This window comes from Rutilus rutilus (assembly GCF_951802725.1).
Source record: "Rutilus rutilus genome assembly, chromosome: 10".
Taxonomy (NCBI): domain Eukaryota; kingdom Metazoa; phylum Chordata; class Actinopteri; order Cypriniformes; family Leuciscidae; genus Rutilus; species Rutilus rutilus.
In genome coordinates, this window is record NC_140215.1 from 26,980,846 (window position 1) to 27,005,131 (window position 24,286).

The 24,286-nt window shown below is 36.8% G+C and overlaps 1 protein-coding gene across 1 annotated transcript in view; it reads right to left on the reverse strand.

The window, feature by feature from the left end:
• The window catches only part of col4a1 (collagen, type IV, alpha 1), a 76,776-nt gene that overhangs the window by 39,384 nt on the left and 13,106 nt on the right, over window positions 1-24,286 (reverse strand). Inside the window, exons 2-3 of the mRNA XM_084421071.1 lie at window positions 2,157-2,216; window positions 1,623-1,712 (exon numbers count right to left, since the gene is read on the reverse strand). Of these exons, the coding sequence (XP_084277197.1) occupies window positions 1,623-1,712; window positions 2,157-2,216 (150 nt within the window). The remainder of the gene's footprint in view (window positions 1-1,622; window positions 1,713-2,156; window positions 2,217-24,286) is intronic.

The window sequence follows — 24,286 nt, forward strand, 5'->3', positions numbered from 1 at the left end:
TCATAGCTTTATATATCTATTTAACTTTAACGTTGTAGCCTAGAGAGCTGACTTGTTTGACTGAATCGTTTGCTTTATTATTGTATAGCTTCTTATACCTTTTAGGCTACTTATACTTTTACAATGGCTATTATTGATCATTAAAACTGACATTTAACAAAAAAGGTTATGTCATTTTATTTTATATATTTAAAACATATAAAATATTTTATTATACATGTTGACTACATTCTCTTCACTGTACAGTATGTACATATATAATCAAATTAAATGACACAACCCTGTCTCTTTTTGCTAAATGTCAGTTTTAATGATCAATATTATAATGTTTTTTATGTATCATATTTTTTAAATGAAAACAAAAAGAGTCAGGGTTGTGTTTTATATTTCGTGTTGTTATAAATATATGCAGTGAAGATAATCAATTGCGTTGCCTGAACCACATTTGTGTGGCCATTAATATGTTTACGATTTTTTTTAAATAAAAATGAAAAGAGGCAGAGTGGTGGTTTATAACATATTTTGTTTTATTGTAGCCTAAATATACATAAAGAGATAACCGGAATAGCCAGAGCGAGCTGAGTGACGCTATCAAGTACGCCGCTGTTCCATTTGCAGAATTATCAGACTTGAGTCCTTCCGTCCTCGGGAGTTCGTTCTCCTGAGTCGAACTTGTCAAGTCCGAACTACCAAGGACTCAAGTCCGAAGTTTGCGTACTTGGTATTGAGAAACGGCCTGTATATAAATTCATGCATGTTCCTCTTTGTTAATGATATAGTTGTGTTTGTTTGCCTGCCTGGTTTTGAGTTTACGCTTGTGGATTATTAAAAACTTTCTGAACCTTCTTCTTCATTGTATGTTCTTGCAACTGTGCATGTCAGCATTAACCACTGTTAATGAGCCTAGTTGTAAAGTGTTTAACTGAGCTCACAAACTTTGTGCTTTGCTGGCGTAATGTGTGTTTCTATATGGTTTGCACCTTTATATGTCACTGACACATGTTAGCTTTGCACGTGATCCTGACCAGGATGAAAGGATTTTTGTGAAATTTACATTTGTATTTGGGTATGTAGATGGAGTCAGCCATTTGCTAATGTACCTGAAGCTGTGCTGCACTTTTTAGGCCAGTTTCACACATACTGGGCGTTTAAATATCAGTGAATGGGGCGAGTTCTGAGGAGTGATAACACACAGCTCATGTTCCCAGTGGGTTTGCTGTAATCTGTAAATACGAGTGTATGTGATATGTGGATCTGCTGTTCCGCTTGCTGAAGTTGATGATAGAAAAGTAGTTCGACCAATAGCGTGAAGGCATTGTGCATAATCGACCAGTTGTGACGTGCAAGAAGGCGGGATCTACAAAGATCCGTCAAAGGATTGCAAGTATGCGTACATAGAATGTATGAGCACTTTAGAGATTAGAAACAAAACCCAAAAAACTGACATTTTAGGCAATTTAGAAATTTCAACCGGACACTTTGTTAAAGTCCAAAAATGAGGGTACAAAAGCAAAACCAGTTGAGAACCATTGCACTGTACGAGTCACGCTCTCCAAAAAAAGGGAACTTTCGAATAGCAAATAGTCTTTTAAAATTACTTCAAAATCAGTATTGTACTTTACCTTTGGTCCCATTGGCCCTGGGGGGCCCTCGTGACCTTGCAATCCAGGAAATCCGACATGGCCCATTAAACCAGGGAGTCCAACCTCACCCTAATAAGGAAGAACAAAGGGTGATGATTTCAATTAAATGAGTGTCTTCTCATACATATTCACTACTGACCTTATATGTCACAACATATGCTGTTAACAGAACCGCACCACTAGATGGCGCAACAGATCCTTCTTTGTAGGATCAGTGCTCTGACATTATGAACTACATAAAAAAATATAATAAATGGCACACACTCAAGTGATCACGGTGTTCTTGTGCTGGGTGTGTACAGTTCATGCTGTATTACAATGTTCAACAACATACTTTTTTTATAACAAGTATAATGCTTGATCCCTACTCTAATCTTTACTTTCAGACTCCCTCCTCAAGTCCTAATTCTAATTTGACCTCTTCTACTAGGTCAAAGTGCTAGTGAAGATGTCTGAAAGAAACAATATGCAAAACAGGGGAGATGTGCAGGAAGCAGAGGAAAACATACTCACCTTTGCGCCTTTAACACCACTGCAGTCACATCCACCACATGAAGACCCCGAGCATCCCCCCTGCAAGGAAGAAAATGTCAAGTTTCACACTGAACCACTAGGAGGCAGTAAACACATGAAATTGCCATTGGTACCAGGTTCTTAAAGGAGCGTTGGACTAAATCAGGGGTGGTTGGCACTGGGCCAGTAAGTCAGTGCTGGCAGAATGTACCAATGGTTTAAAAATAACTTGACAAACAATGATAGCTTGCATATATGCACATCATGTTGTATCTATATACAGTGGCGTAAATTTGATTTAAAAAGTGGGTGGGACATGAGTAAGAATAACAATTGCAGAAAAAATAACATTACAATGTCCAGAAATCAATTTCAATAGTAAATTTTTTATTGACATAGAAGTCATATTTAACGTGATAGTTTCATCCTTAAATCTATTATAATGCAATTGTTATATGGTTGTTATATGGTTACAGTGTCACACATTAATGATCCATGCAGATACATGGCTCACATTTTACCCAGCCAAACTATATGTAAAAAAATATTTTAATTAGATATAGACACAAGCTCTTTTTGTGGTGCCCCTAGTGAAACTGCACTTTATTTATTTATTTATTGTTTGTTTGTTGTTGATGTATTGTTTGTGTGTGTGTGTGTGTGTGTGTGTGTGTGTGTGTGTGTGTGTGTGTGTGTGTGTGTGTGTGTGTGTGTGTGTGTGTGTGTGTGTGTGTGTGTTTGTTTTGTTTATAGACCAAAATTTGCTTTTAGGATTCTTAGTGTTGTTTAAGAATGTGTTGTTTGGTTTTTATAACATGAACAAAAAAATTGTATTTTACTATTAATCTTTTATTGCTCCTTGGCACATATATTGTAGTAAATTCAGTGAAAAAAAAAAAAACTTTCATTGTCTTTAAAAAAATTTATCCAAGATATTTAATCTTTGAATCTTTATTTAAAATAAAACTTTTTAATCTAATTTGTTAAAGTATGCAGTATGTTTTAAATGTAATATTTATTTAGTTATTTTGTTTATTTTGCTTGCTTGCTTACTTTTCCTTCCCACTTTTTAGTACCATAATATTATATAGTACTATATTAAATCTGTACATTTGCATTTGTGCTTCATGTATATTTTTGAGATACATTGGAAATAAAAAGTACAGATGAAGTCTACACCCCATAACACACTATCCTCGTTGATCCTGGAACAAAATTCCAATCAACCAATCAGATTTGAGGGATAGGTTTACAGTTAATGCTGAGTTTAGGCTTACAACAAGGGTTAGAACATTAGGGCTAAAGGGCTAAAACATTCTTATTCACCTACGATTTCCCTCTGATATTAGGGATAAGTAATGGGTAAGGTTAGGTTGAGGTTTTAGGCATAAGGGATAGGACTATGTTTTTGGACAGGAATATTATTCCAGGATCAACAAAAGATGTCTTACTTGGCAAAAAGGAAGCTTAGTTTGGACTATTTATTCATGCAGTGTTGGGAATAAACTAATCCCTCTGCTCTCTTTTACACACGTAGATCTGGACAGTCCGACTCATCCTAGTGAATCAGTTCGTTCTAAACGTACCTCTTTTCATATTAACCTAAACTGTTATCTCTCATATGTAGCTCTTGCAAGTTCATTCAGATGGTTATTGTAAACAAATTAACATAAAGATTCACAGATTCAACTGAATTGGTCTTGTTATTGTACATTTAATTTTGCAGTTACACTTTGGGCTGTATACCATAAGCAAATGTTGTCTTATATAAGCTAAAGAAAGGGTTACAGTTTAAAATTTTAATAAATCACATTCATATTTATCATACTTAAAGGGATAGTTCGGGCAAAAATTATATTTAACCCATGATTTACTCACCCTCAAGCCGGAGATGGATGCTGGCGTATGACGTAGAATGAACGTGACAGCGCAGCCAGAGAGCAGAGCAAAACAAAACTCTACGTTCGTTCTACGTCACGACGCTTCCTACGCTACGTCCTACGTCATACGCCAGCATCCATCTCCGTGAACGCGCATCGACCGCTACCGGAAGCCAGTTATTTTCATTTATAAAGTTTTAAATATGTATATTTTTACGACAAAACCGCACGGATTACCCTCAGAAGGCCTTCGTTTATCCCCCTGGAGCCGGATGGATTACTTTTGTGAAGGATGCATGCACATTTTGGGACTTGAAGGAGGTGGACCCCATAGCTTCACATTATAACCACTGAAAGATCTAAGACATTTTCTAAAATAACTGAAAATGTGTTCGTCTGAAAAAAGATTGACATATACATCTCGAACGGCTTGAGGGTGAGTAAATCATGGGTTAAATATCATTTTTGGCCGAACTATCCCTTTAATAAATCATAATTAATAGGTTTTTGCAGAATAGAGGTCCACATTTGCATTGCATTTGCATTTTACTCTAATTTTGTGTCTCAACATCAAATGATGACTCAGGAAAGAAATATTACTACGGAAAGGTCAAGTCAAGTACATTGTTGTATACATTATCCTGTTTAGTATACTCTATTGTATACTTCACATTTCAGCAAATAGTAGATCATCCAAAGGTTCTTTATTCATTTGACCCAGAAGAGAGAGAGAGAGTTCCCATAAAGTTGTACTACAGTCCCTGTGAATTTTACCTATAGTCCTGATACCACGCATGCATAAAAATAAATAAATAAATAAATAAATAAAAACATTGTGAAGGGTGTGTTCATCAAAATGAAAATTCTGTCATTAAAGGGATAGTTCACCCAAAAATGAAAACCGTTTACTCGCCCTCAAGATGTTTCTAACCTGTATGAGTTTCTTCCTCATATGTGTAATCAAACAGTTGATGGGCCCCATTGACTTCCATAGCAGGAAATAAAAGTACTATGGAAGTCAATGGGTGCAGTCAACTGTCTGGTTACCAACATTCTTCAAAATATCTTCTTTTATGTTCAACAGAAGAAAGAGGTTTGAGAGTAAATGATGACAGGATTTTTATTTTTGGGTGAACTATCCCTTTAACTACTCATCCTCATGTCGTTTCAAACCCATACGACTTTTTTTTTATCTTCAGAACACAAATGAAGATATTTTTACACAATCGCTTTATATGATGAACAGATTTAATCTAGGCTTTTGTTCACATATAAATATTGATCAGCGAATGTAGAGCAATTCAATTCGGTAAATGGAAGCTTGAGAATGACGTAAGAAAACCAAAAAGGCTCACACCAGCATATTTGAGCTTCCGCAAGAACAATGCATATGGTTAAGCTTCACCAAATTTAAGTGTTCTATGTATGTTTGCTGATTAATATTTATATGTGAATGAAAGCCTAAATTAAATCCGTTCATCATATAAAGCGATCGTGTCTCTTCAGAAGTCTTGGATTAAAATGCTTGATTCATATGGATTTATTTTACAAACTCTTATGCTAGTTTTGAAGTGTAAAGAGTTTTGGGTGAAAAGACTTTCAATGGAGGGACAGACTAAGATTTCATAAAATGTATTCAAACTTATGGGTTTGGAACGACATGAGAGTGAGTAATTGATGACAGAGTTTTCATTTTCGGGTGAACTAACCCCTTAATATAATGCATATGTCAGAAATTGTAAGAGTAGTATGTTATTATTGTACCAACGTTTGTATGATATAAAGGCACAACAGAGCTTGCTGCTTTGCACTACAAAGATTGAATATGACTTAAATAGTTTATGTACTGTAAGGTGAAAATTGTGCATAATAGCTCAAGCCAAGACATTTATTTACAAGCTAACTGTTGTAAACACTGAAAATTATTATGACAAAAAACATGCACAAGTTTTTTTCTCTCTCTCTCTCTCTCTCTACATAACAGTGTATACATGCGTATGTTACCAAGGAGATAAAACAAGTAGTTGGCATGCATGCAGATTGTTTGGTCTATACTGAAAGATTACAGATATCATGGAGATGGTCCTGTAGATCCAAACAGAGGCATCAGGCCAAGAATTTAACAGACCTGTTCTACTGTTAAGACCCTAATAAAGGCCTCTCTCTATATCACTAGATGGACAGCTGGTCTAAGCATGATACTGGACCCTGGGAAACCATTTCTTCCATCCACGCATCCCTCTATCATTGCAGCCGTTCTCCCGCTCACGTGTGAGGCAGGCAGCCAAACGTCTGCACATCTGGAGAAGCAGGCCTGGCGAGGACTAGCACCAGCTGCCGGGGTCGGGTCTGAGACCGCACTGCCCCCACCGTGAGCAAGGCCTAACTGAATCAGCATGTGGGTGCTGAGGACCATGAGAAACAATGCTTTCAGTCTCAAATATCAGCTCTGGCTTGACCCACTCTGTCCATTTCTACAAAAGCCCGCCATCCCTGGAGTGTAATTTCCGCATGTGAACAGACCGTGTTCTGGCTATAATGTTAGATCGGACATCCCTAATGCAATCTCAGTGCCAATGAGATGCATTCTTCCAGCAATTCACAGACAAGCTGACAAAAATATATCCCTTTCTACAAGAGAACTGAATGTCTTGTAAGTAGAATGCCCACTCTCACACACTCTCTCTCTCTCTCTCTCTCTCTCTCTCTCTCACACACACACACTATCCCGCCTGTTTTTGAACAGTTAAACATAGTGCTGACCTACTTCTTAACAGCCAGTCAGTCTATTAAAACAAGTAGGTACTTTCCAGCAACAAGTCACACTTGGCATTTCAGGACTTTTTAAAGCATTTTTGTGAGACACAAATGCCATGTTTTTGTTGTCAACATTATTAAATAATTATGTTAGTATGAAAAGTAGGCCAGCTTCTTGCTTGGCTGTTCCCAACAATTTAAATAAAACAGCAATGTCATCATAATCTGTTAAATTGATACAATCTTATTATTAACATTTAAAATACAAATATACATATATATATGCAAAATGCATTGTATGTGCAACACTGTTATTGCATGATTTCCTTCAATTAGAAAAAAGTTACATTTTTATATAACTATGACAACCAATAAGTAACATAATCTGGATTTGTTTTGTTGTTGTTGTTTTTGGTAACACTTTATTTTGATGGTCCCTTTTGAACATTCGACTAACTATAAGTAACTTTGCAACTGCATGTCAACTAACTCTCATTACAGTATTAGTAGACTGTCTGCTTAATATCTGCTAACTCTTTATTGTGATGCTCCTCCAACAGACATTCTACTGACTATAAGTAGCTTGGCCTTCATGCCAATAAATTCTGACCCTATAGTCTACTAATACTCTACAAACTCTCTAATGACAGTTAGTAGACATGTAGGTGCAACGTTACTTGTAGTCAACAGAATGTGTTAAAGGGACCATCAACATAAAGTGAAACCAATAAATCTAGCAAAGTTAATTTATGCAGGCCTTGTTTATTGTTGTTACTCATTCTAGAGTATGTATTTTTAGGTCATATAAATTCTATATACTTAATTTTATATAATTTGATTTTGAAATATTTTAAATTAATTAATTGCATATTACATTAGGGACAGTACTTTTATTTATTTTTTGTTAAGTAATTGATATGTTTACTGTTACATATGCTGTGTTTTGGTTCTGTTTTCCCTGGGCCTGTCTTCTAACCCAGTTTCTCAGTGCATCTGATTAGGTATCCCATTTACATGTGTCTCATTAATTAGCTCATTAGTTCCTCTTTTGGTTTAGCATTTATACTCCTTGTATTCCTGCAGTCTTTTTCCTGTCTTCGTTAATGTTAACTTGCGTAATGTCTGTTTCCCTGTGAGTTTTGTGAATTAAAGACCGTTTCCTGATTCCTTCGTCTTTGTGCACTACTTCTATACTATCACCGGTGGCATTTACTCAGCAATGCACATTAAATTGATCAAAAGCGATATTAAAGACATTTGTAGTGTTACACTATTTGAAAATATTACTGTTTTGCCGTTTTTAAATGCAGCATTAAGCAAAAGAGACTGTTTTTCAAAAAGATTAAATAATCATACTGACCCCAAACTTTTGGAAGGCTGAGTATGTCCCACGTACAGTTAGGGAAACACTCCTCCAACAGACATTCTTTGTAACTACATGTCAACTTATTCTACAAACCTGAACCCTAACCATAACCTAACAGTCTATTACAGTCGACTAATACTCTAATGAGAGTTAGTTGACATGTAGTTGCAAAGTTACTTATAGTCAACAGAATATCTAAAATAGAAACATTGTATCCAAAGTTAGTTTCTAGAATCTAGAATCTAGAATAGTTTTGTCTTCATTATAAAAGACTCTCCCTCATCTTTTCTTTCCTGCGCCATCATGTTTGAAATAACCACCAGATCTCTGAAGGCCAAAGTCAGATCTGTTAGGGATCAGACATTCCTCTTTCCCCAAAGCATGACCGAGGTCAGATCCCACCCGTCGACATGCATGAGTAGCGTGATCTACGCACATGTGTATAAGTTGCTTTATCATTCTAATGTATATTTTAGCACTCAGAGATCCTGTGATGACTATCGCCCAGTTCAGACCACAGCTAGCTAATCTGCAGCCTGGATCAGCACAGCAGGGGAACTGCTTTGAAATGGGAATTTTGTTTTTCCTTCCCGGGTCAGTCTTGCATCCCAACAAACCCAAACATGACTTGAGCAGAAAAATAGCAAAAGCAGATAAGAGTGCTGATAAAACTCTTAATATAGATGTTTTTATAGATGTGAAAAATGTGAGTGCTTAAATGTCCTTGCTTTCAAAGACATTATCGTGAGATTTTGTGTTTGGCCTGTGATACATAAACCGTCTCCTGGGTTTGTCTAGGCATTGCTCTTAGAGCAAACAACCCATGAAAGCGTGAAAACACAAAGACACAACTTGTCCTCACCTTTACTTTTGTGCTGGGTTAAAGAGCAGTGCAATAGTGAGATATTTAACACCCTCAGTGTGAAAGGAGGCTGTTTTGTAAGCCTTAATGTAGTTTCTTTGGCTTTTAGAAACAATTAGCTAAAATTTTGGAAGGAATGACTGATTACTGGTTTCAGGCTTGGACCGATTGTATAGTAAATTTCGGAATGAGTTATGATTTTTAGGCTCTTTGAGGCAGAAAAATAAACATTGGACTGATTTATTTTCCATGAATGCATGGAAACAAATGATTAATCAATTAAATTGAAACTGATTTGAATAGCTTATTTTGGTGGTTGTACGCCAGTTTCCATTTCTAACGTTTGTTTTTCGTGTGTTAGCTGTCCCAAAATAAATATGTGAACTTTCCTAAATAAATACACATTAGGTCTAGTGTTCTGACAAATGTATCAAAATTAAATACGTACAAGCTTATAACAAGAAAAAAATATCTGCCAATACGATAAGAAAAATAAACTTAACTCAAGGGGAAACTGTCAGGGTTCTGTTTATTCTTGAGTTGGTGACAGAGCTCTTGACATTGCTATCGTCTTGTCTTTCTGTGAGCGCGCGGTTTCGAGCGCACTCGAGTCATGCGCTCTTCCATCTACATGAGTTGGCCTGTGTGCGGGGCATGGTGTTTGGATCCCGGCACTTCGGTCTAGTTTGGTTTCGGTTCTGTGTCAGGATTCGTACCTTCATAATCTGTGTGTTCGTCGTCTGTAGTGAGCGCATGGAATAATTTGTTCGTTTTCGTGCACTCTGTCTTGTTGTGTGAGCGTGCGGTTTCGAGTTTGCTCGGGCCGTACGCTCTTCTGTCTGCGTGTGTTGTTGTATTCTGTGTAGTTTTCATGTTTTGTCTTGTGCTGTGTAGCAAGCGGCTGGTGTTTTTCACTGGCTGCGTCCTTTCATGTTGTCGTGTTTTGTGTGAACACGTGGTTTATGAGTGTTCTCATCCGCTGCATGTTTGTGTCTAGTTTTGTTTGAGCACATGGCTTGTGATTGTGTTCGCTGGCCATGTGATTGTGTTTTTATCATGTTTGGTGTGAGCACATGGCTTGTCATGTATGTTTCCTTGTGTCATGTGCTCGCCTGTCTATTTGTCTTAACCCCGCCCATCTTGTTACCTGATTATTGGTTCATTTGCCCCACCTGTCCTCCATTGTTACCTCCTTGTTTTAGGAGTTGTTTACACGACACCGCTTTCGACTAGAAATGCAAAACTTTTTATGCGTTTTGGCCGTTCGTTTACACGACTACAGCGTTTTAGGTGTCTGAAAACGCAAACTTTTGAAAATGGGTTTCAAAATGCTAGTTTTTGAAAACGGTCTCTGCGTAAACAGCAAAAACACAGATCTCTGAAGACGATGACGTCATGCACATGCGTCTTTTACCCGTGAGGTAAAAGGCGCCTTTGATTTAATTTTTTCTCTAAACCACTAGATGGCGCAAAAACTTGCCGCAGCACTTTACAAAACATTCGCTTTTCAAGATGCACATAGAAATTTGGCTGATCCTTGACGCAATAGCAGACAGCAGCTTAAAGTTAATTCTGTCCTAATTTGGGATAATGATAATAATGGGATCTCCTTCAATGTTTTCATAATCTTAACTTTTTTAAATAACTTTGTTTCTGTATTTTTTAAATAATTGGTTTATTAAAATATTTTTATGATAGTATATATTTTTTAACAAAATTGAATGAATTCTTTTATTTATCAAAATAAACAGAAAATAGTACAAAGTTTGCTAGAGTGATTGTTTTGAACAAGTATTAACTTAGACATTATTAAAAACATATTATTTTAGCTACAGTATTTGTATCAATATTGTGTGCCTTTTGCCCCCCTCGCCACTTTGTACATTTATACGATTTTTAAACAAAATGAACCGCTTTTATGATTTATTTTCACACAAAATGTGTTGCTCTATCAGTATTCAATACAAACATTATTATATATATATATATTTTTTATTTTTTTTTGCATTCATACACTTTGTGAGGAGTGAAAAGCGCAGTTTTTCTTAAGGTGTGCCTGTAGCCCCGTTGTACCCTACTAAATTATATTTATGGAATAGTTATGCTCCATTTATTACCTGTTATCCACTTTTTGATCTTAAACTGTCGTAAATCTTGCATGCTTTGGAGCACAGACTTAAGTTTGATCTCTTTTTAGAGAAGATACTTGGCAGATTATTGTTGAAGTGGGAAAGTTGAAGTTTATTATTACATATGTGTTTCTTATTCATATATCTGTTTTCTTTATTTTTTATTTTACTATCTGTGTAATGTATTTGTCTCTGTGTACTGGAATCTTGACACCAAAACAAATTCCTTGTGTGTGCAATCATACTTGGCAATAATTTGCACAAAAATAAAAAATTTAAATTAACTCCAAACCTGTGAGAAAATCAAAGCCAGAAATCTAAACAAGCTGTGGTCCAAATTTGAGGTTGATATCTCAAAAATTTGCTTTCGGTAAGATTTGTTTTGGTGCAGTACCAAACGTTTACTCTAGATAAAATGAGTCTCTTATTAATTTCCAATGGGAAATTGGAAAGAGAAATTAACTCTCTTATTAATTTGCAATATAAGTATGACAACTTTTTTTCATTTCCCTTTTTGGAATCATGTCCATGATTTTTTACCTTTGCCAAGCTTCGTACCATTATAATGAAGTAAAAAATTACAAAAAAAAAAAAAATTACAAAATTAAAATGACTGAACGGCACTATAGGGTTAAGCTTATAATCACTTAATTATATTTCATTTTTGAGAGAACAAAACTTAATGTCTTATGTCATTTTGCCTCTCAAGTTAATGTATTGATTTACGAAAGTTTAGATATACTCGAATATATTGATATACCTGAAAAATATTGTGCTTTGCATTCCGCAAATCAGCCTGAATGGGTCGAACTGGTGGGTAAATGATGCTTCATGATCAAAAATCTGTCTGAACATCTGGAACAGACATTTATTTTAGACAACAGAAAAAAAAAAGAAAAAAAAGGACAAATCAGCATGTGTACGTGCTCTTCAGAGTCTGAAGACATCTTCTACATGTTATTGTAAAATCAAACAGATCTTCAAAAGATAAAGGTGAAGGAGGAGTGGAAAGTACGCATTCAATTAAAATGTGCAGGGAGGGTGTTTTAGGAGGGAGCATTTAGAGGCCACTTTGAGGCTGCTCTCAGTATTTTAACTTAATGAGTACAGATAGCAAGAGCAGGGGAGTGTTACACAGTCAAAATATTGTGAAATGAAGCCCCTAAATCCCTGAGGTACAAACAGTTTGGGTGGATTCTGTCAGTTTGGCTTCCTTCCACGTGTATTTCAACAGTGAGAAGCCAACACAGTCTTTCTTTTACTTAAACAGTGTGAAAGACAGATGTAATGTGTAATGTATATAAGAACAAGAGAGCGAGAGAGAGAGAGAGAGAGAAACAGCATGTGTCATGTGTCATGCTGGCTTTTCTATTTGACAGGATACAGCAGTGGAAAGAAGGAAAACTGATACCAGCTATCCAGTCAAACTAACAGTTAGTGTATAAAAGAATCCACGTCATATAGCCAGAGGTGTAAAGTCCAGGTTCAGAAAGTAAAAGTCCTCCTTAGTATTTTGTTCCAATCACCTGGATTTGCTAATTAGCACAGTTTTTCAGCCAGGAGATAGAATTAATTAGTGAAATCAGCTGGCTGAGTTCATCGTATGGCAGGACTTTTACTTTCTGCCCCCTGGACTTTACACCTCTGCATATAGCCTACATTATGTAACTTTTCTTGTTAATAGTAACTAGTGAATCTCAGATTTATAACCTGAGCTGAATGCATTTTACGTTCACACTGTCAGGTGACAACCGCATTAACAGGTGTGAGTCACGAAATGTCCCGTTCACACAGCAGCGTCTTGAATACTGTCTGTATGAACAAGCAACGGGAGTCAAGCCCGTATGAAAAGATGGTGACGTCCATAAAACTGCTAAGTCTTTAACACGAGTCCAATCAAGCTTTGGGTTTATCCGTCAAATCTTCATTGCAAGAGCAGCATTTATATCTGGGTGGAGAGCGGAGTATTTGAGTCACACACAAAACTGATGGGAGCCGCTCCGGTGGAGAAGAGTGATTGGATCTAAAACCCTCATATCTCAGTCATGAAAACCCACAACTCACGGTATACACTCGTTTGTGCAGTGCAGAGCGGCTCTTTCACATTGTATGACGTGACGGATAACAAGTTGTCCAGTCCGATTCCGATCAGGGCACATTTTCCGAGAACGCGCTTGTGAGTCCTGAAAGTTTACGGGTGTGGGTTCGGTAATCGAATGCGCTTTTCACTCCTGTAAATAACTAAACTGTGTGTGAACGTAACCGTGATAACAACCGCATTCTGCTGCTGTGTGAACATGGCCTAAGTCTGTAACTCTGTATCACTAAAAAAGACAGCAAATTCTGTAAGATACTATTCACCAAGGCATTGACTGGGAGAACCCAATTGATCATATATGACAAGCTAATAAGTAAATATTGTGATATATATTTTTCATTAAGGCTGGGGAAAAGTAGCCTATCACACAAATCATGCCTGACAAACGTTCAAGCATTTCAACATAACCTCTGCATACTGCCTGTTAAAAGCTACATTTCATTTTAGGTTTGGAAGTCTGCAACAGCATAATCATGAGCATTAAATACATGTGGAATGAGCTTGATCTCCTAAGTGGTTTTCAACAAGGGGGCCTCAGCAAACTTCCAGGGGTCCCAATATGTCTTTAAGTTGAAAATGCTAAAACACACACACACACACACACAAAAGATGTAGGTATAACATTAAACCAATATCATATGTTTTTACTAAAACAGAAATACCAGAGGTAGATATGAGCTTATATAAGAAGGCCTTTGAACATTTTCTTGAATAAAGGAAGAGTGAGTGAGAACTACTGCCCTAAACCAATTCCATCCAAATGAAAATATGTACTCTGTGGATCAAGCATGCAATATAAAAAGCAACATAACAAAAAGGTATTTTTTTTAGTTTATGACCATTGTAAATTTACTATCAGTTAGACGTCAAAGTGCTACACCAGAAAATGTCAGCATAAATATACTGCATACTTTATTTTAAAGAAGTACTATGTAATGTTCTAATGTTAAAAGAAATGTTCATCCCAAAATGACAGTTCAAATATTTTATTATCCTCATGATCAAACGACATTGTTTGTATCAGGGTTATCATCACTAACTAAAGCTAAAACCATAAAAAAAAAAACGTTTTCGTTGCTTGAAAGAAGATAAATGTTTTTAAAAGAATTTCACTAAAATGACTAAAACTAAGTAAACTAAAATTAATAAATAAAAATGTATAAAATGATACAAACTGATGAAAACGTTAACTTTTAACTTGAACTATTCCTTTAAAAATAATTTCTCCTCTCTCAGTTCAGTGTGTAAAGACAGCTATAATTAAGCTGATTTGTAGGTTGATTTTAACATTGCTGTGTTTGTGGCTCGATGTGAGTCTGTATATTTCCTGCAGTTTAAACATGTAAGGGCGCTTTCTTGAAGATTGCCTGATTACTTTGGTGACTTATCGGGTGGGACGTTTATGTAAAGAGAATCAGAGAGTATTGTTGTTTGTGTTTTCTAGAACAACAACAACTAAAACAAAAGCTTTCCTGTTGGTGCCCTGCCAACTGCAACATTCCATCTTTCTCGCTTCTCATATCTGTAAAGCTTAAGGGCGCTTCCCTCCTTTACAGATAGAACAGCACTGAGAGAAACACAGCGAGAAATGTGTTAACCCATTGTATGTTCAATACATCGATATTTGCAAACGGATTTGAGAATGTCCGGTCTTTATCTCTCACACACCATAAAAGAAAATCAGGCTTGCTGCATGACATTCCTGTCAACAGACCCCTGATTACAGTTGCCATATGGAGGCCGTTAAGATAGTGTTACCACATTAAACGGCTCTGCTAAAGATGTCATTAGCGTGGAAAAGCTAAGTGCAACATTTTAGATTTAAGGTAGAAACTGATAGCCTGGTAATACCAAACTCTGCTACTGTACTTCGCTTTGCTTCGTAGACAGAGTCTGGCATGGCATAATTGAAAAGCGTTTTCTTTCTCGCGGGGGGGCGCTTGTCTGAAGTTTAAAATCATTGGTTCCCGTAAGCCAATCACATAACGTTTGGTTATGGAGTGTGTTATGCGCATGCTCAGCCGCATCTAACTTCCACTGTAAACACATGATTTGAAAACAAAACCATTGAGCGAAATACCGGAGTGAACATGGCTGTGAACGACTTTTGCAGATTATGTGAAGTAAATCTACGCATCCACGGTACAATCAGTGTCTACGTCACGGCTCTCAGCCCGCCCTCAGTTCGTTGATTGGCCGGCTGTTTTCAGGCCGGAGGAAAACGGAAAGCTTTTACGCTGTCTCAGACTGAGTACAGAAGCGAAATGAAATTGAGCGGAAGTAAGAAGTCTGACGTAGTCAGCCTAGGAAACTGAGGCCCCATCCACACTACTGCGTTTTAGTTTAGAAACGGAGAATTAAAATGAATACGATCTCCGTCCACACCAGTGTTTTAGCTGCGTATTAGAATTGATCTCCGTCCACATTAAAACGACTGAAAACGCGGATCACGTGACCATTCACCAACACTGGGCATGCGCAATGTGTAAACCTAGAGACTTTCAAACATCAAAATGTCATTTATTAATATGTATTTGTGTCAAAATGACATATAAACATCTTTTCCTATTCTATTTTGCCTGGAAACGCTTCCACGTGTCGCATGAAAAATAGGCGTCGGTTCTATTTCTAGCATGCACGCGTTTTCCGCGCGAGCCGCGCCTGAGACGCGGCAGTTTCTTACTGTAAGAAACTGTTCCAGCGGGTGGAGTTTACTGGTACTGAATATTACCTGTGTATACTCCATGACTGATGACACCCAATCATAGAGCCGAGCGTGAGCCTCTGCGTCATCGTTTCTAAAGTCCTCCGTTTTGACCCGTCTTCACTAAAACGCCCTTTGGAGATTCAAAACGCAAACCGGGGTCGGCAGCGTTTCTAAACTTCTCCGTTTTAGGTCTTCGTTTTAGTCTGGAAGGGAGGTGCAAACGTAGCAAAAGGTCTCCGTTTCTAAACGAAAACGCAGTAGTGTGGATGGGGCCTGAGGCTGTGAAACACTCAAACTGCCCATAAAAGTAACAGTCAGAGTTTAGAGTGTGAGAAACTAGGCCATGCTCCTAATATGGAGAAGCAGGACTGAAGTGACCATGAAGCATGACCGTTATGTGAAGTGAATTGGGCTGGAATGACGTTTCATCACCTTTGATTTAAAGAAGAAGAAATTCATATGTCTTTGTTCCAGTCAAGTTTTTGATTCATTCACAGTTACATGTAGCTTTGTTCTTGCAAAAAGTAGGCCTATTTTAAAGTTTCTCATGGTAAAGACCCCATGAAATGGCATGATGAGTACAGTTTTTCACTAATATTCCAAAAAGGTTTTTAAGGATACATCAGGATTTTATGGCTCATATTGTATGAGGAGCTCATATTCGATGAGGAAAAAACACTTAAATTTTTTTTCAGAGGCCCAAACTGAGCAAAAATATGCACATTGGTGCAGTTGCTGACAACTTGTAGCTTGTAATGTAACTCATTGAGATCAGTATAGCAGACTATTAACATAAAATGCATATAAATATCAGCTTAGATATTTACTTATATGTCTTAAAAAGATTATATTTTAATGCTTTTATAATTATTATTTATTTTATTTGAATGCTTTCTGTATTATTATTTTTATTTATTTTTTTGTGGGGCAAAACATATGATGTGGTGCAATACAACGATCATTGAGAGATGAACAAATGAATGTTCCTTAAAAGCCTGATATTTTAACATGATTTTCAAGTAAATCTAAGTTGTTGCTTTTGTCCAGTACATATTTATTTTATATATAATATACTCATTACTTTAGCAGATTATAAACAACAGATTTTTCATGAAAGTTTTGATCATGTTGATAATTTAGAAGGCCTTGTAAATTTGTGTATCAAATATGCACACTAGGCTTTAAACAGCTTGCATTAAAAATGTTCTAAGGATGCTTCCACTGCTTCCACTTTATTCAATACTGGATTGTAACATCCGATATTAACACGAAGCATTGTTTTCCTGACCAATCCTGATTCATTGCAGTATAGCATATTTGTCTCAGTAGTTGACAAAAGAGTCTTATCTGGATCCTCTACTGCAGCCAAGAGGAAAAGGCCTCTATAGCAAGGAGAATAGAAGGAAATCTGGTGATTCAGCTTTTGGGATCATCCCATTTTTAGATGAAATCGCTACTCCACATTTTCGTCATTGTTATAATCATCTGTGCACATCTGTCCTGTGATCAGCAGTGTGGTCAGAAAGGGCTTTTCTCACAGCCGCCTACGTAAAACATGCACATAGCCATTCAATGTTCCATTGTTTTCACATGTACACATTGACACGCCATTGAAAGCATCTGAGGCCATAGGCTAAGCATTCCTTCATCAGACTGTCCACATGCATTGTCCTACACACGCCTGGAATCCCCCTGAGGAGACTGGAAATGACCTCATCGGTCAACAATGACAGAATGTCCCATTGTGTGTTGGGCACATGGTTTATACTGGACTAATGCATTAATCATACAACTGTGTTTTCTACATATTTAAAATCAAACAACAATAAAATTGTTGTCAGCCATGATCAGACATGAAAACTCAGTACATTCAGCATGCTGCTGTTTTTCAAATAAAACCAAATAATTCACACATAAGATGAAATCAACAGACACACAAGTATCGTGGATGAATCCCGTGCATTCAGTATGCAGATGTTCACTCTAACAGCAATTATAATTATGGAGCCAAAAGAACATGGCAGGCACTGAATGACAACGGCAAGATTTAAACTTTTCAAATGACAAAAATTCATCATTCAAAAAAGATGTTAAAATCATGACATCACAGCTTGTGGGCGGGGCCCCATCTTAGTTTTTACTATTGTGTGCCACTGCCTTTTGGGTTTTTTTGGGCACACAAATATGCTGCATGTAAGCATGCGCTATATACGCCGTAATGAATTCATGGCAACAACAAAAACATTCACTTTTTAACATCCTCCAGATGTTCTGTAGTAGTAAGCATTTTGGCTCGCTCAGTGCTCAGTGGAATTAAAAACACATTTTAATTGCTGGGAGCCAGGGGTTGACAAAAACTCTAATTATATCAGTTCACCTTTCTACACTTCTTTGCTTTTCACAGTAAGTTTTCACATGACCCTGATCAGATCAAGGGCCATTATGTTTTCTGTCAGGACTCTTCTGTAGGGTTGAATTGAGTGAACATGTCTGAATATTACAGATTAAACCAGCGCATCACAACTTTGACTCCATATGAACTCAGTGAGTGCTGTGTTAGTATCATTTATAATTATATTTATTCATGATTAAAGTATTTATACAAATGTTGAATTAGCTTATATTTTTAGCTTTTCATTTTTCACTTTAACTTTAACTATTTTCACTAATTTTAATACTTTAACTTATTTATTTCAGTTAGCTGCCAATGCAACATTTCTAATTTTCATTTAAGTTTTTCATTTAATATTTTTATTTTATTTTATTTCAAATAAGTTTTAGTTAACAATAACAACACTGACTTCATATTTTATATGCAAATTAGAATGTAGCCATCAGAAAAGTGAAAATCAGAGAGAGTCAGAAGTCTTAACGCTGAATGCTTAAAAAGGACAAGGGCTACATCCACCATCCACCAGCATTGCCAAAATGACGACACATAACTCTCGGTGGACCATGTCATGACTCCATTAGGACACAATCCAAAGCTCTAAAAAGTGACAAGAGTGCAAAGGCTGTCAACAGCTGCCGCTATGTTCAAAAGGAACCAATAAAAGTGTGTCGCTGAGAGGAATAGACTGTCTCTCATAGCATTCTTGCATGTCTGAGTATTTATGCGGGAGATAAAACATCTTGCTTATTAACATAAAATCAGCAACACATTCCATCTCATAGTTCAGCACATTTTCTGAAGAACACATTCTGTGAAGATGCAGGGAAGGTTTCCTTTAAAAGTATGACATTCAAATCCAGAATATTCCATTCCAGCCTGACTAGTTTTTCAGCTGTCGCATGACCTCTAAGGGGCAACATCCAGCCTGGGATCTATTTATCCAACGTCTACAGGTTAACCTGTCAGTACACTGACCCTTAACCACGTCCTGTGCACCTCTAATGTTGACTCTCTTCAGCGGTGTGGATTTATGTGTTTTTAAGATTTCGGCTCTGTAAATAGACGAAAGTGCTCCAGATGCAAAGGCTGTTCTATGCATCACAGGTATCCTTTATGTTATGCCAATCACATAATACACTGTGATTATAATATAATATAATATAATATAATATAATATAATATAATATAATATAATATAATATAATATAATATAATATAATATAATATAATATAATATAATATAATATAATAAATTCAGTTCATTCTATACTAAAACACATCCACATCCTAAAATACATAAACACATTAGGGACTGCAGATGAAAAATAGCCTTCTGGCTAACTCTGGCATATTGACAGAAATGTTTATTAATATGCACTGTCCCTGTAATAAATAAATAAATCCATAAAATAAATAAATAATCACTTGCAACTGCGACTTTTTTTCTCACTGACGTGATAAAGATGCTATTCTCTAATAAGCATTAAAATACACAAATATTTTAAATGAGTTTTATTTATTATATATTTTATTATATATTTATTTAATTCATTAATATAGAGAATAGAGAATGGTGCTAGTAATGCCAGTGGCATCGATTCCCAGAACGCACAAGCCATAAAGATGTGTAATATAGCTGCATTGTAAGTTGCTTATATGTAAATGCAATACATTGTGAAAGACGAATATGTACCAATGAGGAACATAGGACTGCTGTAAAGTGTTCAGAAGGCACTAGTATAGCTGAACATAGATAACTCTCTCTCTCTCACACAGCCTCTTCTCATCTCATTATGCTGTGTGTAGGAAGCCAACCAGATCCACAAAAAGGAAGGAACTCCCACACTAATGCTTCAGCTATGGAGGGGTTTCCCTGCCTTAAGAGGATGGATATTGCTTTTTCCTTCTGTCCACAACTTATTAAGCAAAGACTAATAGCAATCTGTCAAAAGCACGGCTACATCATGCTCACGAAGGCAGTGTCAAGCTTTTACCAAAACCACATGCACAATGAGCCAGTGAAGCATGCCAGACACATAAACATAGTTCAATCAGTTGAACAGCAGAAGTGAAGTCTTTCACACTTGGTTCGATTACCTGGTCTGAACCCGAGTTTACATGTCCCCCCCTCCCCCTGCTGGATTTTGTTCACATTATTTGACTTGGGTCTGAACCGCAGTGCATTTGCATTATCAAAGCAGCAGCTGTTTACACCTGTTGCTCTGTAATGACGACGCAGCTGTAAAATGTATAGCCCTTTTGCGCTAGAGAAACAATCTTTCGAATTTTGTGTTTGAACTTTGTTTTGCTGTAGCTCTGTATATTTCTATGGCATAGCTGTCGAATTAGCTGGTGAAGTGGATTTACTTATTGTAGAAATAATGAAAGTCTTTGATAATGTTTAAGCGGATGTCACAACAATAAGGTCTATAGCATTGCTCACCTCACTTTTACAGCCTATTTTGGTTTTTGAACCTTTGGTTTTATCAATGGTGGGTCACTTTCGCGGTTTAGTACGATTGCGCTCATATCAGCAGCGAACTGTACCGGAGTTCACATGAACCATACCCCAGAGACCATCCTTTTAAGGCGGATTCGGATACTGCAAGTTCGGAAAACAGCGTTCATATCATCCAAACCAACCAATCGAATTTGGGTGCGCATCAAAAGTGCTATTGTGAAAGCGCCCTAAGACAAATCCATAACCCACATTATTACATCAGCTATGCAAGATGCGAATAGATATGTCTGTTTGCATGCAAAATAGGGACTGAAAAAAAGAGAGATTTGCATAAAGGTTTGTAGATTTAAATTACAGTGTTAGTGTTTGATTTGTATTAAAATTATAGTGTTTATTTTAGATGCTACTCTGATAAAACCTCTCACAGATCAGCAAAAGGTCAGTATTTACAGTACTCACCCTCATGTCATTCCAAACCTGTATGAATTTCTTGTAGTGAACATCAAATCTTCTAAGTATATTTAAAAAACTGTACTTGCAGATCATATATTATTAAGTATCAAATCAAAGAATGCTTAAAAATTTGTGAAGCATATGATCATTATAAAGTGGATCATTATATTCCCCTCATATCTATTACTCCATAATGTTGCATCTCAATCAAGCATCTCATGTTTTGCGTGGATATGTGAGAGCATTCAAGATACTGCATTAATGGTGTGTTAATGAGAGAGCTATAGTAAATGTGGGATTAAATTTGGAGACTGCTTATGATATTCCCTGTTCTGTTAATCATCTGGCCCTGTGTATTTACGCCCTCTGCTTCGGTTTAGTGTTCTAAGTTTAGTGTTCTACGTTAACATTTGTGGTTCTTGTGTAGTGTTATAGCTCTTAATTAAAGTATACCATCATCATTCATTCTGCGTCACGCGTCATCCATGGAATTTGAACTGCATGCATCCCTGACAGAGATACTGTCTGTGTCATAAACATCAACAGATAAACTAGACATGACCCGGTGTTTATAATGAAACTGCATGCATATATATGAGAATTCCTGCTAATGCAATAATCTAAGGCACATGGACGTTTGGAGGTACTCCATATTCTGCTACGATTCAAAGAGAGGGTGGTAAACTTAATCTGATTTATTGTACTAAATATTTCCTTGTTCTTGTGGGAAAGTGCAAGTCTCTGAGAAAATTCACAGTGAGATCCCAACAGAACAAGAGCACAGGTCAGACTCTAAAAACAGGAGTAAATGCCTGAAACGTGAGAAGAGAGAAAGGTAGTGGACAGAGAGCACAAAGCTAAGAAAAGACAAGCATTCAGAGGCAGTCCTCTGTGTTTAATCTGGATGTAATAAAGCTGCTCAAAAATAGAGTTGTGGTCCTAAACAGGGGTGAGAAGATTTTGCAGGGCATAGCTGTTTTCTTCACTGAAAATGAAGGGCATCTAAAGGACAGAAGATAGGCCTAGGAGAATGGTATATACATTCTACATTCCATTCTCAAACAACATCATAACATGCAGGAAATAAAATAAAAAATGCAGATAATTTTTCTCACAATCTATGGACATAATCTAACATGAGTCTGTGGTTCGTAAAAGTGTTTGGCATTTGCTTTCGGGCCTCAAGAGAAAAAATGCAGATGAAAGGTAAGGAAATGCTTTCTGTTGGTTTTCATGATCACAGTGGCGATACAAAGAGTCAAGGCGCTGAAACATTGTGTAACTGGTTCTACTCGACCTGCTCCAAGCGGGATTCAAACTGGTGTTGCTGCTGCACTTGAGGCCAGGGGAGTGAGGTTTACACATACAGCTCTTACTAGCTCGCTTCCGTTACAATTGTAATGCCTACATACACAAACATGACAAATGTATGCGCCCCTGTATTACAGTAACTCAAAAATATCTACATCTGAATAATTCAGGAATCACCCAGAGGGAAGAAAAATAGCATTCTCTTTCCAAAGGTAAAGCACAAGAGTGAACTAAAGTCAAGAATATCATGACTTCCTTAGTCAAATGCCATGTCTTTCCCTCAGATCATGTGTAAGCTAACAATGACCCTACCTTTTTTTTTAGACAGGAAATCTCCACAATTGATGTCCTGAACAGACCAGGAAGGACTGGGATGGAACAGGTCATTACATTTTTGGAACAGACACATTTGCTCTACTCTATATTTAGGGCTGGATGTCACACAGGCTTCAGGTTTAATAATTAAAATAACATCTGTGTCTCGTTTCAGTCTGATACGTGTCCAACTGGTTAAAAAAAATCCAGCTTCTGTGTTTAGAAGGTTTCTTCCTCCATATCCTCAGAGGTGAAAAACAGAGTGGGTGTCAGATGTCACCCACGGCTTATTTACTGTAGATTAAAAGAAAATGTAAAAGAAAATGACAAATAAAACTAAAGCTGGATGGAACAGTGGGAGGTCAGACAGTGTAGTTTCAGTTTAACAAGAGGATTTTTATCAGACACATAAAAAGTAATAGTCCACTCCTCCATTGGTAGGGTCAACTGTTAACTTGGGAGTTTCAGCCTCCTCATTATGCACTGAGATTCCAGAGCTTGGCTGATTTGGCGTATGCTGGGTCAGTTACTTGAGATTTATTTATTTTTTCATTTAAATTTTTTTAACAAAATCTATAGTTATTCAAAAACGACAACTTTAAACATGTTGGTAGGCAGTTTTCTATCACACACACATGTTGTGTTTTCATGTTTTATGGGGACTTTCCATAGACATAAAGATTTTTATACTGTACAAACTGTATATTCTATCCACTCAAATTAACCCTACCCCTAAATCTACCCATCACAGAAAAATGTCTGCAGTTTTACATTTTCAAAAAACATTACTTAGTATGATTTATAAGCTGTTTCCCTCATGGGGACCAACAAATTTCCCCACAAAGACAAGGATTTCGGATATTGACATCTTTGTGGGGACATTTTGTACACAAGTACACACACACACACACACACACATTAGGGACACCTGGGCTGCGTTCAGCCCAGACAAAACGTTGCACAACGTTTTTTAAACAGAAACGGTGATGCGTTGAACACACTGTTCTGATGACGCAAGAGTTGCAACTATGGCAGCTGAGAAGGCCATTCTTTGTGTTCTTTGTGAAGAATTTTCGGAGCCTGATGAAGTCGGTATAAATATGTGTTTAATACTACAAAATATGCCAGATGTTACAGTTACTGCACTTGCCGCCCAGAACAAAAGAGAACATCCCAATCGAGTGAAGGGATTTGTGGAAACTGAAATGGAAGCACACATCTTACCTAATTCAGACTAAAACACATATACCCTGTATTTTCTTTCTCATTTTTAGGAAAAGCACTTAATTAGCATTGTTTATTTCTATGCCAAATGTCATACACTTGCAATGAAGCTAAAAATATAAACAACTACATCATTATGTTGATATCCTATATTTTTACAATAAAACTTACGACA